This window comes from Malania oleifera, chromosome 7, assembly GCF_029873635.1.
Source record: "Malania oleifera isolate guangnan ecotype guangnan chromosome 7, ASM2987363v1, whole genome shotgun sequence".
In the NCBI taxonomy this organism is placed as follows: Eukaryota; Viridiplantae; Streptophyta; class Magnoliopsida; order Santalales; family Ximeniaceae; genus Malania; species Malania oleifera.
In genome coordinates, this window is record NC_080423.1 from 111,932,216 (window position 1) to 111,954,844 (window position 22,629).

Sequence of the window (22,629 nt, forward strand, 5' to 3'; positions counted from 1 at the left end):
GTTACTTAATGGTGCCCTATACCTTTGAGAAGAGATGAGGGTTGATGTATGGAACAAAAGATGAGCGTACCTAGTGCCCTTGAGGTGAGTATTGTTGCCACATCTTGGGAGTTGTCCTATTGTGGTTGGTATTACAGCTTAGACCATTATCCGTTGAGACTTTGTGGTGTCCTCTTTCCACAAGCAAAGGTGATAATCTTATATCAAGTGGAAGTACATGATTGAAGGAATTTATCCAAGGGTGTCTTTTACGGAACTTTAGAAGTTTGCACCCATAGAGAGAGGTGACATTCTTAGATCCATGAGTGCAACTTGTGTTGGTAGTAGTGATGTTTACCCAGTGGGGTATGGAATTGAAGGGAACCACGAATGTTGCTCATTGGACTTCATTGGAACCCAATTGCTTGTATGTTATGTTCCAATAAGAATGAATATGGTTGGAGACTGCTATTGTGGAATTGATGGAAGTGTTCGCACGGTTTACATTTGTTGCCCTATCGATGACCCGTGCAAGATGGCATTGGCATGAGTTTTCTATAGGGCATTGGGATCAGTTTGCCAGAGGGCATTGTGATGAATTTACCAGAGGGCATTTGAGCTTTGTTGCCAGTGGACGCGTGTGCAGTTGTGGCCAGAGGACCTCCCTTGTTTGTTGTTGTTGTGCAAGTTTTGCGCAACAATTGTGCCAAAGGTTGCCTTTCAGAGGAAGGATTGAGTTTGAGCTAAAGGGTAGAGATATTAGAACGGTAACCACGATGGACTGTGATTAAGATGGGTTTTGTTAAAGAGGACATGAGATCATGAATCGTTGAGCTTCGATTTAGTTTTGAGATTTGGATGCTTGAGGACTTGAGATTGGTTTTGAAACTGAAGATTGTCGCTTGAGTTGTGGCTTAAGCTTGAGACATGAGGACTCAAGGAAGTTCTCATATGTTGGCCTAACAAGGCTTAGTCTCGTTTTGATGATAACAAATTATTGTATTCTAATTGTGCTTTCAAGCAAAATTTCAAGTATTATCTTCCTTCAAGCACAATGGTTAAACATGGTAAAGATTGGATGAAGTTCAACTTAAATTCACAAGTCATGAAGAAAACAAAGACATTGAAGTATTGACAAAGCTTGGACAAAGTTAAAGCTTCTACACATGAAGACTTAGGATTTATTGTTGTTTAGATATTTTGAACATCTCATGTAAGTACTCTTAAACTTCAAATTTGTTTATGAAACTCTCAGGAATAAATATTGGACTTAGAGACCTGCTTACAAATCTAGAAAATATTTTTACAAGTCCAAAATTCTTTTCAAATTAATACTAACAAGTTTTGGAATCAAAAATATGAAAAACACTGAGTTACAGAGTGTTCAGGCGCCTAAGTAAATTGCTCAGTCGACTGAATTGTTAGTACCAGTGTAAAGAAATCAGAACAGTGCTAGTACAAGCGACTGAGTGGAATTCAGGTCACCCGAACAGGGTCACGCGACTGAATCGCTACTGCCAGTTTTGGAGTGCATATTTTAAATGGTTCAGGCGACTGAAGTTCATGTTTTAAACTTACAAACTGTGTTGATTTCTTTCCTATTTTGAGAGATACGGTTTCCAAACTTGGGGAAAATGGTAAGATTTCTTCCTAAGCTATATAAGGCTTGTTATATGCGCATTAGAGCATCAATACACACTAATATACATTCGTTATACATTGATTCATACTCTGAAAAAGCTGCTGTGCGCATTCCTAAAAGCCCTAAATAGATTTCTGATTCAATCTTCTGAAATTCTCATACAACAAATCAGGAAACCCTTGATTTCTTTGTGAGCTTCATTGAAAATTGTTGTTTAGAGTATGTAGTGATTTTATATTTGTACAAAATCTGCTCTACTGTGAGAGTTATTTGATTGTACGCACAATTGTATTGCTGTTTTGTAAACTGGCAACTCGGGGATAGAGTTGTCGCCTAGCAAGAGGGTGTTCTTGCTAGAGAGGGGTCTCCACCTTCCAACAGAGAGAGGGACCTCCACCTATTGAACGGAGAGAATAAGGAAAATCCTCACAGCAAGTTGCTTGGGGCAAGGACGTAGGCGGGAAGCTGAACCTTGTAAAAAATCCTTGTGTTCATCTTCTTTCCCCAACTCTCTTTAATTTCTGCACTAATTAACTGCTGTGTATGTTTTAAATTTATTGGGAAAATCTGTTGAATGTTAAGATTTGATTGGGATCACTTTGAATAATTAAATCGGTTTGTTAATGCATTGTATGGTTTAAGTTTCCGATTGAAAACCAAACGATTGCTGAAACTCTGAATTGAATTTGATTGGCTAAGGTAAAGTTATTTTTGTGGTTTGATTGTTCAAGCATTAGAAGCCTACTTGCTTGAGTTATATTGTTGAATCTTGTTTTAATTAAATACTTGTTCATTATCTAAATTCAGATTGGATATTTAAAACTGCTGAAGGTAAAACTCAGATTGTGTTTTTCAAATTACATATATACTTAGGATTGCTTATTGGTATAGCCGTTCGCTGATTAGTTATTGTGTGGTGATTGAGATTGTTAAGAAAGGTTTAAAATAAATCAAGCTTCCGAAAAATAAAATTTTAAATACTCAATTCATCCCTCTTTTGGGACTACACCGTACTTTCATCGTATTGATCCTATGGTTGTATTGCATCAGTTGGTTAACTTCAGAGTTGTGATATGTTGGATTATATTGGTTATCTCATGAGGAATGGGGTTGTGTACCCAAGATGCTGTCATTCGTTGCGTTTTGAGAGTTTCTTTGGGGTGGACTCATCATTGGAGTTTGTTGTGAGACTCCTTAGGTGGGGACTTGCCTTTGGAATGGTTCGTCAGCTTCGAGCTTGGTTGGCTTGTTGGTTATGGTAACCCATTGTTTTGAGATCCGATGTTTGTGATGAGACTCCAGAATGGGGATCCATCTTTGATGTTGTCTTGTAGGACTCCAGGGTGGAGACTCAGTTTGGGAATGGTGTTGTTTTGAAGCTTGGATCATTACTTGGTCAGTTGTCTACTAAGGGGTTAGATGGTTAGACTTGGAGAACCTTTGAGAGGTGGTCTCTCCTGGGAATGGCAAGGTTGGTATGGAACCTTGAGATGGTAATTGATTGTCAAAAGATGGTATTGTATAAAGTATCTGAATTAGGAAATGATTAAGACTTTGATTAGATGTGATTTTGGTTGTTTACTCTTTGGACGGAACTAAGATGAGTCTTAGATGGTTTTAGATTGAGTTTGGCTTTTGGAAAGTGGTTTGCCACCGTGAATCAGTGGGCAAACACTCTTCAAAATTCTGGTAAGAGTTCAGTCTTGAGAGACAAGGTTGAACATATGAATCTGTATCAAGGATTGTGTTTTTGAGTTCTGGGAGTGTGTTGATCTTCAAAGCTTTTGGCATCTTGGTTGGCGGTCAGCTTGCGGTTGTGGTGTGACCTTGGACATGATAAGTCCTAGGTTGGATCAAATATCTAAGTGTGGTTATAAAGGGATGTTGCATTTGGTTTAGATTTTAGTTTCGGGTTGAAGACCTTATGTCTAGAGTTATGCACCATGAGCGACTTTGGATCTGAGTGGGATCAAGTCTATTGTGGGATCTGGAACAAGATTGGCTGCTGTGAAGAGTTTTGGTTTGTGCTTCATTCAAGCCTCCTATGTTGGGGTTCTACGTGTATATCGCTGAAACTTGGTTCTTGTATGTTCATTAACGAGGACATCGATACATTGAGTAGGGGCAAAATGTAAGGGTCCTAGAGTTCTGCCACCCTAACACATGGTTTTGGTGCATTATTGACTTGAAGGTAAGGTTGGTTAACCTAGAAGCGATTGTGCGGTTGTCATATGGGTGATTTCAATGACTCTATCATATTGTGGTTGGTCCAGATAGTTTTGATGGTGGTATTATCGAACTTAGGAGGTATGATCATTAGATCCTTTGTGGTTACTTGTATGTGACCGAGAATACTTCGAAGAATGAGTTTTGGGGATACACCAGGTGTGCCTCCTACTTCCCTTAATACCCTTATGGGTACTAATTGAGCAACCCTAAGGAGCATTCAATGGTGGGCTTTTGACATCCTCGAGCAGTGTCTTGGGTTTCGTGTGGAATTAGAAACCCCATAGACGATCCATTTAGGAATGGGATTGCACAGGTCTCTCTGGCAAAGAGGTTTGGGTGTACATCCTTCTTAACCGTTGGCTATATAGTTGGGAGACATCATCTAATACCCTAAATGTGTTGAGGGGATAAGAGTTACCCTCAGGACTAGTGGAATGTGAGTTGTTTCCCTTACAGTTCGAGACCCAACTCATCAGTGATGACCTTAGCTAGTTCAAGGGCTATTGAGTCATGAGACTTGACCACTGGGTTAAACACTTGAGTGGATGAGTATGACTAGGCTGGACTTGGTGCAGTCTTGTTGCCACACTGGCGTAACTCCTTGACACATCAAAAGGATTTTGGAAAGGGTGATTCCTTTTGTCCATTGAGAACTCCATGTTTGACACATTGGTTAAACTATTACACAAAAGCACTGTTGGCCTAATGGTAAATGCTTGCCCCTTTTCACTTAGGGTAGGGATTCAATTCCAGCTAGGAACATCCACCTCTTTTTTTAGTATAAACATTATACAAGCAGCTCGGTCAACCCAATGACTCACTAGGTCGGGCCAATTCAGATTAAGTCACCCGAGTTAGATGGGGTCGACACCAATTTGTAAAAAAATTGATTCTCTAGCATACTCGGAATGGTGCAGCGGCCAATCCTGGTCCGTTGGATCGGTCGGTCTAGTCCAGGTTTCAAAACCATGTAAAAAAAAAAAAAAAAACCAAAAAATGAAAAATGAAAAATGAAAAATGAAAAATGAAATATATATATATATATATATAATTGTACTCTTTTTAAGTGAAGATTTTTGGAACTTGGTGGGTCCATGAGACATCTATATGTAGGAAATGAAACTTAAAATACTTCACAAGTAACTTAGCACTAAACTCACTTTTATTACGTCAGAATGGACACAACTATTTCTTTTTTAAGGAAAATCCCTTCTCTGAAAAAAGGTTCTCTTCACATGGGAACACCTAGCTACACATTCATTTTTATCATTATTTTCATTTCTATTTTTCATCAATTAGTAGAGAGAGCTCATCAGCCGAGAGAGAATAATTGAGAAAATAGGAGCCTAAAAGGAAACTACCGACACTATTGCTAAAGACACAAGTGACTAGATCATCAAATGCCTGCTCCCAGCTTCTTCTCTCACCCCTCCTACTCCCTTCCCCTTCTCTTCTTCCCTCCTTTCTCTTTTCCTCATTTCCCTCACATGACTTTTATCTCCAAGCAGTCATAGCCCAACTTGGAGTTATGTAGAAACACTTCACGCTCAATAATTGTGAGCGTCACTGCAGGCCCCGCTGAAAGAAGCCAACCTTCGCCCTATATGCCCCTCCCACAACCATCCCACTTATCTTCCACTCTTCATATCTCATTGCACATGACTGAGGTCTTTCCCCTTGCTCCTTGCTAGCATGGCAACAATAAATATTGTGAGACCTTGCACGGCCCATCTAACAAAATCTCATAATAACTTTCTTTGTGTGATTATACCAAGTCTGTCTACAGTGTCGGTCAGAGAACAAGAGGTTCAACACCAGTCAGCACCTGTTCTGAACTTCAAAAAATTCAATTAGCAATGAGTGTGGATGTGTTGTGGGGTTCACAAAAGGTATGAGAAAACAAAGTCGCCTAAAGTTTGGAGTTCATAAAATTACAAATTGTCCATTAAATAAAAATTAGGGTCACTATTGACATAACAAAAGTGGGTATTTTATATACATGTTTATTTATTTATTTAAATATCACATTCCGTCTGATTCTAATCAAGACTTATTAATATAATCATGATCTGAAGGGGAAATTTGTATTGAAAATTGCTATCAACATCAAGTTCAAAATTGAGCTTCATTTAACCCACTTCTATAGATGTCGTGCCTTTGTGCGATGGCAAGTGCCTCCGCCTCGGTATGGGTGGTCTCAAGTTCGAGAATTGGGAGTGGCCTCTCCAAAAATGGGGGTAAGGCTTGCCGACATCCACCTCTCCCAGACCCCACTCAAAGTGGGAGCCTTGTGCACTTGGTATGCCTTTTTTATTTAACCCACTTCTATCTTCACTTAACCCACTTCATCTGGCTCTAACCGAGATGAGATTAATATATGCATAATCTGAAGGGTAATGTTAAGTTGCTTCATTTAACCCATTTCTATCTTCACTTAACCCACTTCATTTGGCTCTAATTGAATTGAGATTAATATATGCATCATCTAAAGGGTCATGTTAAGTTGAAAATTTCTATCCATCAAGCTCAAACTTGAGCCACCTTGATTCAGTCAAGGTTAGCTCATCATGATCTCACCAAGCTACCATCCTAGGTATGGCATTACTAATGGTGATGATAATGATGGCACGCCATGAGTAGCAATTGTGGTTGCTTTGTTTTTTTCTAGGTTACGCCTGATAAAAAGCATATTAATAACTCCATCAAAAAATAAATGAGAAATTCAAAAAATCATTTGAATATAATAATTATCATAGAATTAAAATAAGGAGTCATACAATGAGACGTTGGAAAGGGTAATTGAAGAAAAGATTAAGGTTAGAATAAAGAATTTGGAGGTTTAATGCCTAAGAGATAACCAAAAAGGCTATAAATTTATCAAGAAGATCAATAGAAAAAGGAATAAGTAGTTGGTATATAACCATCGTTATTGTTATCTACAATGATGACTAATGTTAGGACTACAGGGGAACAATGTAAAAATTTCAAATCACAATAAGTGTAGATAAGGGTCTTCTTTGAGTCCTTATCTTTTTGCTTTAGTTATGTATGAACTTACTGCATATCCAAAATGCGTATGATATAGTCTTGATCAACGAAACTATAGGTGGACTAGAATCTAATTAAGAATTACGGCAAAAAAATTAGAGTTTAGAGGTTTCAAGATAAGTAGAAGCACAGCAGAGTAGTTGAAATGTAATTTAGTCATTCTACAAGGAATAATATAGAATATATTACACTTGAGACTCAGATTCTTAATATCATTAGATTGTGGTACCTTGGATATATCATGCAAACTAGCAAAGAAAATACAAAGACTTAAAGGAAGTGGGATAAAATAGAGAAGTGTTTTGGTGCGATGGTAGAATACCTGTAAGATTAAAAACAAAGTTCTAAATGAGAACTACAAGGAGAGCTATGTTGTGTGGATCAAAATGTTGTGCAACTAATAAACAATTTATCCAAATAGTAAAGGTTGCAAAAATTAAAATGCTAAAATATACAAGTAGTGAAATTCTAAAAGATAAAGCAAGAAATGAACACATCCATGGTGAGCTAGATGTAGCACTTGTAAAGATGATTGATGCACAGTTAAGATGGTTTTGGAATTTGTAATGAAAACCAAACGATGTTCCGATCAGGATGAAAAGTTGAGTTGTTGGTAAAGGCAACTAAGATGGGAAGGACTTTGCAACACTTCAACTTTCTGAGGATATTTCATGTGAAATGGCAAAAGAGGATGCATGTACCAAACCCCAACCTTGGTTGTTTCGTCATTTATTATTCAAATATCAACCAACTACACATATACTCTTTGAGAAATATAAAATGTGTGTGCATGCATGTGTGAAGAAAGACAGAGAGAGAGGGGGGAGGGGTGGAGATGTCCTAACCTGAAACACATTCTCAAAGCCAGCTTCATTTTGTTCAAAAATATATGTTTCAACAGGAATTCTTCCAGGAGGCAAGTCAGTTATCTACAATTAGAATCCAGAATCAAATAATAATAGTGAATAGGCAGCCATTAAATCATAACTAGCAACAAATTTTGATACCTAAAACAACATTAATAAATAAAGAAATAAAAATTATAAATTATTATCACATTGATAGCTTAACTTAAAGTATGGTGATTCAGGACTGATGGCAAAAGGGAAACAAAGAAGGCAGCTACATAAAACAAGCAAAATCTAAAGATAACATACGGAGAAAAAAAAGAGGAAATATGAAAAAAAAAAAATTAGGGTTCAGTTCTCAATAATACTAGCTAAACTCCACATTCACATATCAGGCCTTCATATAGGCTTTTCTCCTAAAATGAAATTAGGGACAGGACAGAATAGAATAGAATAGAATAGAAGGGAAGGGAAGAAGGAGAAAAGGACAAGGGAGAAGAGGGGAAAGCTACACGGAAGACAGATTTTCAAACAATAATTGTTCAAGTAACTCACTGTCAGAGTACTGCATTACCTAAAAGCTTCAGCTATTAGGTTGTCGGCCAACAATGTATATCAAGCTTTAACACTGCCCCACACTTGCAGCCCAACAACACGTGGAAATATAACCAAACGATAAGTAACACCTATTATAAGGAATGCAACAATTTTAATCACCACAAAATAACGCAGGCAACAAGATTAGAACCCAAGACCTCTTGGTAACCAGTTCTAATACCATGTTAGAGTACCACTTTACCTAAAAGCTTAAATTGTTAGGTTGTAGGCCAACAATGTATATCAAGCCTTAACACTTAAAATCAAGAATTTATACCCACTACTACTAACACATATTTACATTAAAACCCTTGTTAGAGACTAATTCAAAAGGATTGGGTCAAGGGATTGTTATGTCTAGTTAATAGTTTGTTTTGTGTTAGTTTAATTAGTATAGGATTATGCATATTTGGGCGTTGGTTTGTAATACTTTTGTGTATTTTAGGGGCTTGTTCATAAATGTTTATTTAGGGGTACAATTGTAACTTCCTATATTATAGGCTTTCTTATAAATAGTGTGCGAAAGCTATGAGAGTAGTGGTTAGTAATGAATCAACTATCTCTCTCTCTCTCTCCCTCCCTCTCTTGCTCCCTCCCTCCCTCCCTCCCTCCCTCTCTCTCTCTCTCTCTCTCTCTCTCACTCGCGCGCGCGCGATACAAAAACTTAGAAATTGGACTTTGAGCATACAATCAACACTTTTGATAACTGATTAAGGATTTAGGATTCAATAGTCGTGCATATCATGCCATACCAATCAAAGTAGTCTTGTAACCCCTATAACCAATCTAAGAAGGTGACAAGGTCTGACCTACCATCATGTGTTTGTAGTGTCATTAGGGATCTTAAATTTCAAATTTGACTAAAATTTGGGAGCTTAGAAAATACGAGAATTTTGATAGAAATTTCGATTTCTATTTATAAAAAAAAAATGATGGATGAAGAAATGGTTAATAAACATAATAATACAAATTTTAGAATTAAATTATCACAAATTAAATATCAATGATACATGGATGGTGTGATTCATAGTATTTGGAAGGGTAGGTGTAAGGAGCGGGAGGTCCTTCCCTCTCGAGAGGCAGCTAGAGAAATCTTTATCTTGCGGGATACTCATTCAGTTGCTAAAATTAATAGTAATGTTAATGGTTATTTTAGTCACCTAGCATTATTAATGTGTGTTATGTTAATGAGTGAGAGTTAGTGAGGGTATTATGATGAATGTATTTGACATATATCATGGATAGAGGGAGAGACCTATCATTGCATTAGGTCTTCCATTTTACCCAATTATTGAACATGGTATCAAAGTCATAGCAAAACCAAACTCTAATCCTCAAACAAAAACCAAACCCTAAACTTCTAACCAGCTGTTGTTGAAGGATAATCTACACCACCAAAGACAAATCATAGTAAAGGAGCTCCCTTCCCGATTTATCAAGCATCTCCAACTCTCTATTTAATCTACACCATGATTTTGTCTTTCGTCTCCCCCAGAGGCAATAAACCTAGGCCCCCATCATTCAAACAACCCTCAAAGTATCCAGTTGGGCTTCTCTTTCTCCATTGAGACTAAACCTGCTAAGGCAACCCACTTTTGCTTGCTTGGGCCTATCAGATATACAGGCTTTAGAGTAAGTCTTCAGACCCAGAATTCATAATGTAATAATTCTTTTCCACTTTAATTACGTTCAGCCTAGCTTTCAAAACAGCTGCCTTAGGAAGAAATTTTTTAAATTTGAAAAATCCATATTTTAGTTAAGGGGCACTTTAGTCTTTGTATCATTATTAGGGTTAGGTTTATTAGTTCCAATTGTATTCAATTATGTAATTAAGCTTGCCTCTTGCGCAGCAACGCTCTCACTTTTGCAATTGAATCTCTTCCTTTCTCTTTTTCTCTCTCTCTTTTTGCATTGGATCATGAACGTTTTCAACGTTAGCATGACGTCACCCTAAACACGTGTCACCACCCGGGGACATCTCCCCTTTTTTTTTGTTTTGAAATTTTGAAAAATGGGGGTGACCTCATGCTGACGTCATCCCTGCCACGTGTCACCCTTCGAGTGGCCCATAACAATTATACATGAATTGCTGACGTAGCATGATCTGAACCGTACAGAGAAAACACAGATCGGACGGCCCATATTGAGCAGCGTCATACACTTGAAACTTGGACCAGATTGTGCCACGTGACACCATCTGATGGTGACACATAGCCACTGACCCCTTTCATATAAAAGCATTTTTTTCTCATTTTTCAAATTCCCTTTCTCTTTCATCTCTCTCTCTCTTCCTTTGCGTTCTCTCTCTCTCTCTCTCTCTCTCTCTCTCTCTCTCTCTCTCTCTTTTTCTATGTTCTTTCTTCTCCGCCAGGCTTTTACCTCTTTCCCCTTCTTTTTCCTTCTGGTTCTATCCCTTATACTTGCAGACTCCCGGATCCTAGTTGTTTCCTCACCACTGTGGTGCTCTCAGACCCTCCCATGGCTCCCTCTCTTTTCTCTGTTTTCTCACTAGGATTCATGACCCCTCAGATCCCCAATCACCTCTCCTTACCTTCAGATTTACGATTTCTCCCTCATTCTCCCTCAGATTTGCTATGCTTCTCTAATCTCACCCATTTTTTTTTGGTTTTTTGCAGGTTGGGTGTATGCGAAGAAACGAGAGCTTTCGGAATCCTACAGATATGATCCCTGAAACTTGAGATGAGTTTTCTTCTCTTTCTGTTTTCTTTTTTCACTTTTGGGTTTATGTTCTGAGTTTGAGTTTGGATCTGTGTTCTGAGTTGAGTTTGGCTTGTAATCTGAGTTGAGTTCAGGTTTGCATTCTGAGTTGGGTCTAGGTTTGTGTTCTGAGTTGGGTCCAAGTTTGTGTATTGAATTGAGTAGGGCTCAGGGCAAGTCAACTCGCCTGGAACCCAGTGAATTGGGTATGGGTTGACTCGGGTGAGTCACCCCATTGGGTTGACCCTCAAATGGCTCGAGGATTGGGCTTTGTAACCGTGGACCCAATGGTGCATGTATGGGCTTGATTTGGCTTGGGGTCTAGGCCTAACTCGGGCTTTGGGCATGGTTTGGTTCGTGGGTTGCCAGGGTTCTATAAGGCTGGGCCTTGGGCTTTGGTTTTGATAAGTGGGCTTTGGGCTTGGTTTCGTTTTCAATCTAAAAACTCTGGGCTTTGGTTGTTTTTAAAACATGGGCCTTGGGTTATTTAAAAACATAGGCTTCGCTTTTTTTAAAACTTGGGCTTTGGGATGTTTATTTAAAAACATGGGCTCTGGGTTTTTAAAAAAAATGGGCTTCGGTTGTTTTAAAGCATGGGCCTTGGCTTTTTTAAAACATGGGCTTCTGGGCTTCATAGGGGTTCAAAAGAACTTGGGCTTAAGGAGGTTTTCAAAAAACTTGGGGCTTTGGTTATTTTAAAAACTTGGGCTTCTAACATAGGCTTCAAGGGGTTTTTGAAAACTTGGGCTATGGGTTATTTAAAAGACATGGGCTTCAGGCTACTTTCAGAGATTAGGCTTTGGGTTATTTATTTAAAAAAAAGTGGGTTGCAGGCTGGGCTTTATTCATTGTTTGAGTGCGTGGGTCTCAGCCCACTGTAGGGTTTGGACTTGGTTCTCAACTGGGGAGTTTTTTGGTTTTTCAAAGAGAGTGGAACTGTGGGGGTTTTCTGGGTCTTCAAGGGAGACCTATGTTCTTTACGTGCATGCATGCATGGGGGGACTCCTTCTGACTGAGTACCTGTGATATATGATAGTTTATGGAAGGATAGGCCAAAAGATATATACCTAAGGTTTTCTACTCCTTCGGGTCTTCTTATCCCTACGTTCCTTTCTGTCTAGGCTCTTTGCTTTTCTCAGAGAGAGTGAAACTGTGGGGGTTTTCTGGGTCTTCAAGGGAGACCTATGTTCTTTACGTGCATGCATGCATGGGGGGGCTCCTTCTGACCGAGTATCTGTAATATATGATAGTTTATGGAAGGATAGGCCAAAAGATATATACCTGAGGTTTTCTACTCCTTCGGGTCTTCTTATCCCTACGTTCCTTTCTATCTGGGCTCTTGCTTTTCTCTCGAGTAGTCTTTTGAATTGAGTGCTTCCTTGGGTAGGAAGGGGTGCCTTTGATTTGTGTGGGGGCACTGGGCTGTGTCTTCTAGTTGCAGGGGGGCCACTAGGATGTGCCTTCAGGTTGCCAGGGGCATTGGGCTGTGCCGCCTCCTTTTGTGGGTAGGGTGAGTGCTTAACCATCAGTTTCTCTAGGGTTTTAGCCCTCGAGACTAACCTATCCCTCAACTCTCCGTAATGTCTCTCTATTTTCTTTTAGAGCTCTTTCTTTTCTGCTCAACGTATTGGTCTTTCTTTGTGTTGGTGCCCTTCTCCTTCTGCGAACCCCCTATTTATAGGGTCAGAGATGTAGCTAAGGTAGGCAATCTTCAGGACTTTCCTTTCTCAGTTCCTTCCTTTTATTCAAACCCTAGCTCGTGTTTTCCTTCTTACAGCAACCAATCCCTTCTTTTATGCGATTTGGGCAGAGTCTCTTCTTCTCATGGAGTCTCTGGCCAAAGCTATGGGGGGATACATCCAACCTTTGAAATCTAATTAATTGCAGGATAGCTCAAAATTTTATTTCCTTTGCATGCTTGATCTACTTTTCTGTTTTTTTGAATGCAGATTCTTATGGAGATGCTTTGGGAATATCCTTTGGGTGCAGGGCTTTTGTTCGGCCACTCTGTATTTTTGTTACTTTTGTTACCCCTGTAATCCCTCAATATGTTTCCTCGTACCCCTGATGTATTTTATGTACCCCTGATGTATTTCCATGTACCCTTGATATATTTCCATGTACCCTGATGTGTCTTATTATTTGAGAGGAAATAAAAGAGTTATTTACACAAGAGGTCCTAGCTGCATGAACAGGGAACCAGTTGAATGAAATAATAACAAGGATTGTCAAAAAGGGACTTAATAAAAAATGTTAAAAAGGGACCTAATAAGAAAAATGTTAAAAAGGGACCGAGTTGAAATGAAAATGGTTATCAAACAAAATGGGTCTACTTAAATTCAGGAAAATAAGTAAAAGAAAAATGTTATCCAAAGGGACCCTAAAATAAAATATTATCAAAGTGACTCAGTTTAGAGGGAATAATCAAGTTATGACAAAGGACCCAGTAGTATTTCCTATATTTGCACAAGACCAAGGAATAAAATAAAAGAGATCCTACTAAAAAGAGACCCAGTTAAAATTTGGGTGTCTAAAGTAATGAATGTAGCTTTTTCAGGGAAGAAGTCGTATTTTCTGGTTTGGGATAAGATACATTATTTGGATTCTCTTTGGTGTACAAGTCATGGGAATTTTAAGGGGGATAAGCTTTTTAGATGTTCAGCGCCACTGGCGGTATTTGTTCCATTGTTAGATTGCTCTACTTTTATTTGTCTTTCTAATTTTTGATTTTTCTCCACTTCTTTTTTTCAAGCTTTTGCTAAGGAGATTTCTCCAGAATCTAAATTCTTAATCTATGAATAAAATTCTTCATTCGCTTTCCAAAAACCTTTTCTTTCCTTTTTTGATGATATCCTGCTCTTCTCTTGCCTGAATTTTGTTTCCTCATAATATATCTGCTTTTTATTATCTAAAAACTAAATGGTTTCAAATTGGTGAAGCTACGCATCCAACAAGACAGCAGATTTTACATACCTGTGTCAAGGACATATCCCCATATAGAGCCAGAGCAAGAGTCCTTGGGATTGGAGTGGCTGACAAAGCAAGAACATGAGGGGCCATATAGCCAGCACCTTTAGACGAAGCATCAGAGTTAGCCATACTCATTCTTGAGCTTAAAGAGGTATTATACAACTGCAAGGGTAAAACACCACAATCACAGTCACCTCACTTAAGAAATGAAATATTGTTAAAGTAAATAAAAGTTATGACACAAAAATAAATCAAGAGCTCCATGAACCATAGCATTAGTATGCTTTAAAATGTAAGGAAGGATCAGCAATAAGTGGCAGAAAAATTATTGCATTTCCTGCACCTGCTAATTGGACAGAAGTACACAAGTAGGATGATCTGGCCAATGCCAAATGCAGTTTTAATTTTAAAAAAAAATGTCTTCTCCTCAAACTTAAACATGTAGAGAAATACTAAGGGGGTATCCTTCTGAGAAATAATCAACCCAAAATCTTGAATGAAACTATCAAAATTCTTCATGCTTGAAGTAAACCTCCCACTCCTCTTTTTCCTAGGGAATCTCACCACATTAACAGCACTCAATAAACCAACCTAGGATAACAAGAACCATACATAGCAAATAACTCGTCCTAAAAATAAGACCTAAGAGCAGGTCTGGAAAGACCATAAACCGATGAGAACCAGCACAGACCCCAGCCTTTCACTTCCAACAGAACAGACAAAGAAACAACTCCACAAGACTATCTATTCTAACAACTGAACGAGTATCCACAAAATAAGGATTCCCCCAGCCACCCCCTGAGAAGGAAGAACCTCCCAGTCCTTAAACCTACCCTTCCAAATACTATGAAGTGCACCACCATCCACACACTCAAGTTTATGTCTCGGATAAAATCAATATTAGGATAACTGCTATTTAGAATTTCACTAATAAGACCCACTCTTTCTCAGATCTCCTAACCTCCCAACAAAGCTCTTAAATTTTGATTTCAACTAAAATTTTGAAGGTCCAAAAGTATGCAAATTTCAATTTTGATGTCAGCTTCAATTTCAATCCAAAAAAATGACGGAAATTAGTCCCACTAGGTAGGATCAACTACATGAATCCTTTTCCATTAATTTATGTGATCGAGGGCATCTTTCTCAGACAAATTAAGCATTATTAAATCCTTCTTCACTATCTCATTCCATGTTATTTTAGGTCTACCCTAACCTCTTCTACTACTAGTAAGAGTAACTAGCTCACTCCTCCTTACTAGTGCACTATTTGGCCTACGTTTCAGATGACCAAATTATCACTCCTACATCTTATCTTCTACTGTTGCCATGACTAGCTTATCACGAATATGTTCGTTACTTAATTTATCCTCTAATGTTATCCCACTCATCCACCATAACATTCACATTTAAGAGGCTTTTACTTTTTGGATATGCTGTTTCATAATTGTTCAACATTCTGATCCATGTAGCATGGCTGATCTTATAGCCGTCCTATAGAACGTTCCTTCTAGTTCTAAGGGTATTCTACAATGACACAACACACCAAAGCACTCCTTCATTTTACCCAACCTTCTTTAACTCTATATATTACATCCTTTTTTATTTCTCTTTCTGCCTGCATAATAGATCCAAGGTACCAAAATCTACTAGTGCTATTAATTTCTTGACCATCAATTTTAAACTTTTCTCCAATATTCCTCCTACCATGGTTGAAACTACATTTCATATATTTTGTGTTGTTTTTTCCTACAGCAAATGAAGAATTTTATTCATAGATTAAGAATTTACAAGAAGGAGAATAAGACATCTCCTTAGCAAAGAACGGAAAAATCCAACAAAAAACAAAGAAAAATAAAAAACTAAAAAAGAACATATAAAATCAGCGCAGTCTAACAATCAATCAAATGTCGCCAGTTGCATTGAATACCTAAAAGCTTAGCCCCAAGAAATTCCCATATGACACACACACCAAAGAGAAGCCAAATAATGTATCTTCTTCCAGACCAGCAAATATGACGACTTCTTACCGACAAAAATACCTACATTATGCACCTTCCACCACCCCAAAATATTGCAAAGAAAGAACATTTCCAGATCGCTGCCCTTCCCTTTTTGCTGCTAAAACCAACAAAAGAAACTGCCATGAAGTCACCCACCAACTCTGAACTCACCCAACATTCACCTAACAAACCAAATAACTTGTTCCATACCCTCCAAGCATAATCACATTGTATAAAAAGATGTGATGCAGATTCTAAAAAATTAAAGCAAAGTACACAAATATTTGGAGAGAAAGCCTTCAAAGGTCATCTGACCTGCAACAAGTTATTGGTGTTAATTCCATCAAGCACGACCAACAAATATAAGCCTTGATTTTAGAGGGCATTTTGGCCTTCCATATGGATTTATAGAGTGAAAAAGAAGAATTGGAACTAGTCATAAAATCACAAAAACATTTGCAGGAATAAACCTTTGAAGGACCCAAAGACCAAGACCAACGTCCTTCTCCAAAGAAAACCAACAATTATTCAAAAGACTATCAATGAAGATAACTCTACCAACTCCCTATCATTCAACGACCTTTGAAAGTGAAAATCCCACGAAGACGACCACCTGGATCAACAAAGAAGGAAGAAATAGAGTCATCCAACCATGAGATCAAGCAAAAGAGATGAGGAAAAGAGGTGGACAAAACTGTATTCCCCAACCAGGGATCAAAAGTGGATATTACAATCCCTACCCAATGAGAATTTAGCATGGGCAATGAAAAGGGGATAAATCTGAGAGATAGCTATCCATAGACTCTCCTATGAACATTTGAAACCCAAATTAGCATCCCACTCATTCTCGTCTAGTCCAAACTTACTTTTTACAACCTTATGCCACAAAAGAATTCTATAGCGGAAACCACCAAAGCCATTTAGTTAGGACAGATGTGTTTTTAGATACCGAATTTAAATATCAATAATTCAGTGTGTTCAGTATTTTCAGATATCTATATATAATTAATGCAGTGCAAGCTTTTATTGTAGAAGTTACGGCATTATAAGTAGGCAAAAAAATTCTACTTATCCTATAACTTTTAAGCTCTAAAGCTTCTCTCCATTATTCTAACTTGGATTCTACCCCTTCATATTTTCATCAATCAAGACAATATCATCAACAAACAACATGCATCATGGGATCTCGTTTTGTATACACCTAGTGAGTTCATAAATCACTAAAATGAAAAGATAATGGCTCAAAGTATATCCATGATATAAACCTATTGTGCTTGGAAATTCTCTAGATTCTCCACTTGCATTCCTAATGCGATTCATTACTCTCTCATACATATCCTTAATGACATTAGTACACCTATTGCACACTCCCTTATTTTCTAAAGGCCACCAAAGTATTTCCTTAGGTACCCTATCATAGGCTTTCTTTAGGTCAATAAAAATTATATGTAACTCCCTCTTCCTTTTCCTAAACTTTTTCATTAGTCTTCTTTAAAGATAGATAGCTTCTAAGCCAATCTCTCGGCATAAAACCAAATTGATTCTTTAAGACCCTAGTCTCTAACCTTATTCTTTGCTCAATTGCCCTTTTCCATAGTTTCATTGTATGACTTGATAGTTTAATTCCACAATAGTTGCTGCAATTTTGAATATCACCATTGTTTTTTGTATATATGTATTGACATGCTTTTCCTTCACTCGTTTGGCATTTTCTTGGTTTTTATAATTGTGTTGAATAAATTCGTCCACCATACACTTCATTTTCTCCTAAAAATGTCCAAACTTCAATTGGAATGTTATCCGATCCAATAGATTTTCCACTTTTCATTTTTTTAAAGACATCTTAACTTCATATAGATTTTTCGCCTTTTCCTCATTTGTGACTTCTAAGTTTAATCCTTTAAATTAGTTTTAATTAAACAATTTATTGAAGTATGACGGAAATTAGTAGGAAAGAATGGAATTCTTTCAAGAAACTTTAGAAATGATTAAGAATGTAAGTTCAAGGATTATAAATTAAACTAGTCAAACATCTCAACCCTCTTCATTGAAGCCATTTTTCTCTCAAGGCACAAAGCCTCTTTCTAATCAATCGCCTTCTCCACGTGCCTCCTTCACAACAGCTCCTCACTGGGCAGCCTCCCACAGCCAACAAGGGTGTCCTTTGCTAGTCTCCACACCAAAAGAAGAGGGAGGAGATTGCACAGGTGATCTCTCTCATTACCATCATCATTCTCATTTTTCCTACGCTGAGGCATAACTCGTTCCCTTCCCTCTCTTTGGTCAACTATTAGTAAACCGTTGAGCGCAGATCTTGCTCCTACAAGCTCATATCTAGGTTCCTAAAAAGTTTTGATCGTCTACGATGAACTTCTCTTAGAAGATGACTAGTCCAATGTCTCTTCCTAGTTGTTATTCTCCTTCTGATGGGAAGTATGCTGCCTTCAAAAGCCTCTCACTCTGATCTGCCCATCAAGCATAGATCCAAGGCTCCGAAACCACAAAACCTCTCCATTGAGCTCCTCCAATTAGACAACTGGTTCATCGTCTCCCCCTGGCTATTCTTCTCTCTCTCTCCCGTCTTGAATTGATTACCTATCAGATACATCCCCCTCTCCCTACTGCTATATCACTGGCACGAAGCTATCACCAATGCAATGATGTGACTACCACTTACCTCCCTAACAAAATCTGTCACTCAATCCCTCTCTTTTACATTCAAAGGCTGTGGATGAGGTAAGCCCTTGGGCTCTGAAGCACGTAATCTCCGTCCATCACCACTGTAATCCACAAGTGAGATCTTCTCCCTCGCTCGATTCTGTTTTGATATGTGTGCATGGTGTAGATTACTTAGATTTAGGGACTGGCTTTCTAGTTTCCACGCTTCGAATGTATATAATAGTTTTGCATCAACCACTTACTGACTTTCAAAGCTAATATGCATAATTTATTTTGAAATCCAATACAACTAGAGAATTGAACTTTCAAATTCCAAGAATACTATAATTTCAAGTTAAACTTAGGCATTTTAACAACATCCTATTTTTCAAGAACAATCATCTTTCATTTTTCATTTCCAAGTTTAGGGCATGCAAAGTCTATGTTTTTCAATATATGCAACAGTTCTTTTACAACCCGATTTTTCAAAAACAGAAGTATATGCATAAGCTTCGTGTCAAATTTTCAGTACATGGCTACAACATTTATTTACTATTTCTTCAATTTGTTGATACTTGTACTCTACTTCTGTAGCACTAAATGCCCTACATATCCCATCTACTACAAGTCCCAAGTCAGGTAAAGGAGGAGGGTTCCATTACGTAGCTAATAGCTAGTTTAAAACTTGTAAGATCTTATGAATGAATCCTTGCCAAATGTACACTGGAGTGTCCCCTACAAGCGTCTTGATGATATGATTTTATATTTTGCCATGTCATATGATCCTATTATAACTTATAATGAGTACTTGCTTTAATAAAAGAGGACACTTAAGCATAAAGAGGAAAGAAAAAAGGCATGAAAGGCCATTAGTGAAGCTAAATATAAAGCTTATAAAATAATTCATATACTAGACTAAAGTTTATAAAGGATGAGAATTATTATTGTCTTGGTAAAAGAAGACAAAAGAGAGGTGGGAAAGATAATAAGTTGTTTAATGAATACCACATTGAAAGCTTAAACCTAGAAGTGACAAATGATAAAAAGATTTAAAAATCTCAGGTTTATTCGCAAAATTAGAGTCACTGAACTTAAGATGGCTTCAAAAATTATGAAAGTGGGAAATCTATAGAACCAAATAACATCCCAATAGAAGTCTAGAAATGTCTAGGAGATAAAGGGAGTATATGGTTAACTAATCTATTCAACATGATTCAAAACCAAGTAAATGTCAGAGTAATGGAGGAAGAGCATGTTACCCATAAATAAAAACAAGGTGGCATTCAAAGTTGCAATAACTGTCAAAAATTAAACATATGAGTCATAAAGAAACTATGGGAAAGGGCAATGGAACAAAGAATAAAAATAGAAATGAGGGTCTTAGAGAATCAATTTGGTTTTATTGTAACACTTTGTAATATGCCTTTTGGTGTTTGGTTTAGCACCCTGGTGTGCTCAACAATATTTTTTCTTTGCTTATCAAATAAAAATAAATAAATAAATAATAACTCAATTATTCGTCGACTTGTGAGAGTACCTACGTGAAGGACTTGATTCACATCAACCACATGGAAGTGCTCTCAATTAGAGATAATGGCATGAAGAAGAAAGTAGTTTCTCAAACCAACTCTCTCTCTCTCTCTCTTTCTCTCCGTGTTTGTGTGTGCGCACACCTTGTCATTGCCTTCTTTTTCTTACAATGACAGCGAAAGGCAAGGGCCACACTGAGTGATGACAGAAAATGACAATTTTGATTTCTGATTTTCTGCTTGGTTTTTTTCCTCTCTAACTTCTGACAGCAGCGGATAGGGATTAGGGCAGGTGGATTGCCAGATATTGAGTTTTTTTTTTTCCCTCTCTAATATTTCTGTTCTTCATGCATGATCATGATTTGAGAGAAGCCATAAGGGGGTGGATCTCTAGGTTCGGAGTTAGTGGTCTGTGGGCATGGTTGAGGCATTTTTGTTGGAATTTCAGGGTTGCTGGACTAAGAAAGTGAGCTAGGTGTTAGTGACGAGAGTGTTCCAAGAAACTTTCTATTTAAAAACATTCTTTTCTGCCATTGGAATTAAATTCAAATTTAGCTATCCGAACTGTACAATACAGCTCACTTCTTTCATTTTTGAAAACAAGAATCCAAAAATAGTTTACTGGAAAACTGAAATGCTAACTGAAGAGGGGCTAGTTCACAAAAGAGTGCCAGAATATCTCAATTTTTTGCAATGACAACAATCATATATGCCAGTAGATCAAAATCTAAAAATACATCACCAATGATAGATAATTTATCCACATAATTTCTCTGAATCAAAATATAATGCAGTTTGAGCATCGCCTGCATCAACTGTGTAGCAAACTTGGTGACAAATGAAATGAAAAATTTTCATTGAAATCAGCCATTATGCTAGCGAGGTATAGAACTGCAAGACAATAACAAAACTCTTTTGAAAGTTGCCGCACACCTTACTGTTAAACTTTCCCCTCTGAATCACTCCAAAGCGATGTTGCTCATCCACAACTGCAATGCGTAGAGCTGAAAATTCCACATTTTCAGCTATTAAACTGTGGGTTCCAATTACCAATGAAATGTGTCCAGTTTGGAGACCCTGGCGATTAATAACATATGACAAGAATTACTAGCAAAAACACAAACATCAAAAAATGGATTCGGTAATAATTCATGCCTTACGAATTATCTGTGATTGTTTTGATGGGGTTGAACCAGTTAGTAAAGCAACAGAAGGCTTGCACTGAACCTCCTTCATACCCTCCAGTAAATTAAGTAACTTTTCATAATGCTGGACAGCGAGCAACTCAGTTGGAACCATGAAAGCAGCCTACCGGCACGACAAAAGAAATGCAACAGTTAATTCACTTTTTTTTGTCTCAAAAAGAAGTATATAGAGAAGGAATATACAATACAGGAGGATAAGGAATCCTCCAAAAAACAAGAAAAAGAAGAAAAGATAAAGTTAAAAAACAAAATAATTAATACAAAGCAGCAGACCAATCATGCTGGAAATCTTCAAGACATAATCCCTAGAAAAACCAGCGGCAACAGCCCATGAGGAAACCAAAAATTGAATCTTATCCCAATCAAAAGCCCAAGAGGGCTTTTCCCCTTAAAATGTGATTGTTCCTTTCCATCCAAATACCTCAAACACAGCATACAAAACACATCTCTATACAGCAGCCTTGTCTTTGCTCCTTCTGAACCTCAAAAAATAAATAGCCAGCCTATCCTACAGATGCCAGACAACCCAACTTTCCCCAATAAAACTAAATAACTTGTTCCAAAGTCTCCAAGAGAAAGAACAATGCAAAAACAAATGAGGGGCAGATTCAGAACTGTCAATGAAAAGGACAAACACGACTAGAGATAATGCCTTGGAAGGCATCCTACTCTGCAGACCGACCAACCAAATAAATGCCTTAATTTAGAGGGAATTTTAGCTTTTCAAATCATATGAAAGAGAGAAAAAGACATTCTCTTGAGTCAAGAACTCAAAGAAAGAATAGCAAGCAACCACCTGAAGACTCCGGCACCCACTTCCTCACATCCTCCCTATTGGAAGGACAACAACCCTCCAATAAATGCAACAAAGATGCAAACCCCTCCACCTCTCTATCAATCAAAGAACTATGGAAAAATGAAAATCCCACGAAAAATTTTCCCCGTTAGAAAGAAAAAGGAAGGAATAGGGCCATTATGTAAAAAAGAAAGGCGACACAAACAAGGAAATGCCATGAAAAGAGCCAAATCCTCCATCCAAATATCTTCCCAAAAACAAATACTCATCCCATAGCCTACCTTGAATTTGGTACTAGGAATAAAATGTGGATAAAGATGAGATATAAATGTCTAAAATTAAAAATGGTGAAAGATTCCAATTGACCAAAAATTAATAAAACACAAGTAAAACTAGTATTATGCATCAAA

The 22,629-nt window shown here is 37.6% G+C and overlaps 1 protein-coding gene across 5 annotated transcripts in view; it reads right to left on the reverse strand.

Annotated features, from left to right (window-relative positions):
* LOC131159716 (ATP-dependent DNA helicase homolog RECG, chloroplastic) overlaps positions 1-22,629 on the reverse strand; it is a 54,622-nt gene that overhangs the window by 2,847 nt on the left and 29,146 nt on the right. For 3 of the 5 annotated variants that reach the window (XM_058114841.1, XM_058114840.1, XM_058114844.1), the window contains exons 12-15: positions 21,374-21,526; positions 21,152-21,295; positions 14,035-14,193; positions 7,744-7,827 (exon numbers count right to left, since the gene is read on the reverse strand). In XM_058114841.1, the coding sequence (XP_057970824.1) occupies positions 7,744-7,827; positions 14,035-14,193; positions 21,152-21,295; positions 21,374-21,526 (540 nt within the window). The remainder of the gene's footprint in view (positions 1-7,743; positions 7,828-14,034; positions 14,194-21,151; positions 21,296-21,373; positions 21,527-22,629) is intronic. The other 2 variants (XM_058114843.1, XM_058114842.1) reach the window with 1 other exon arrangement.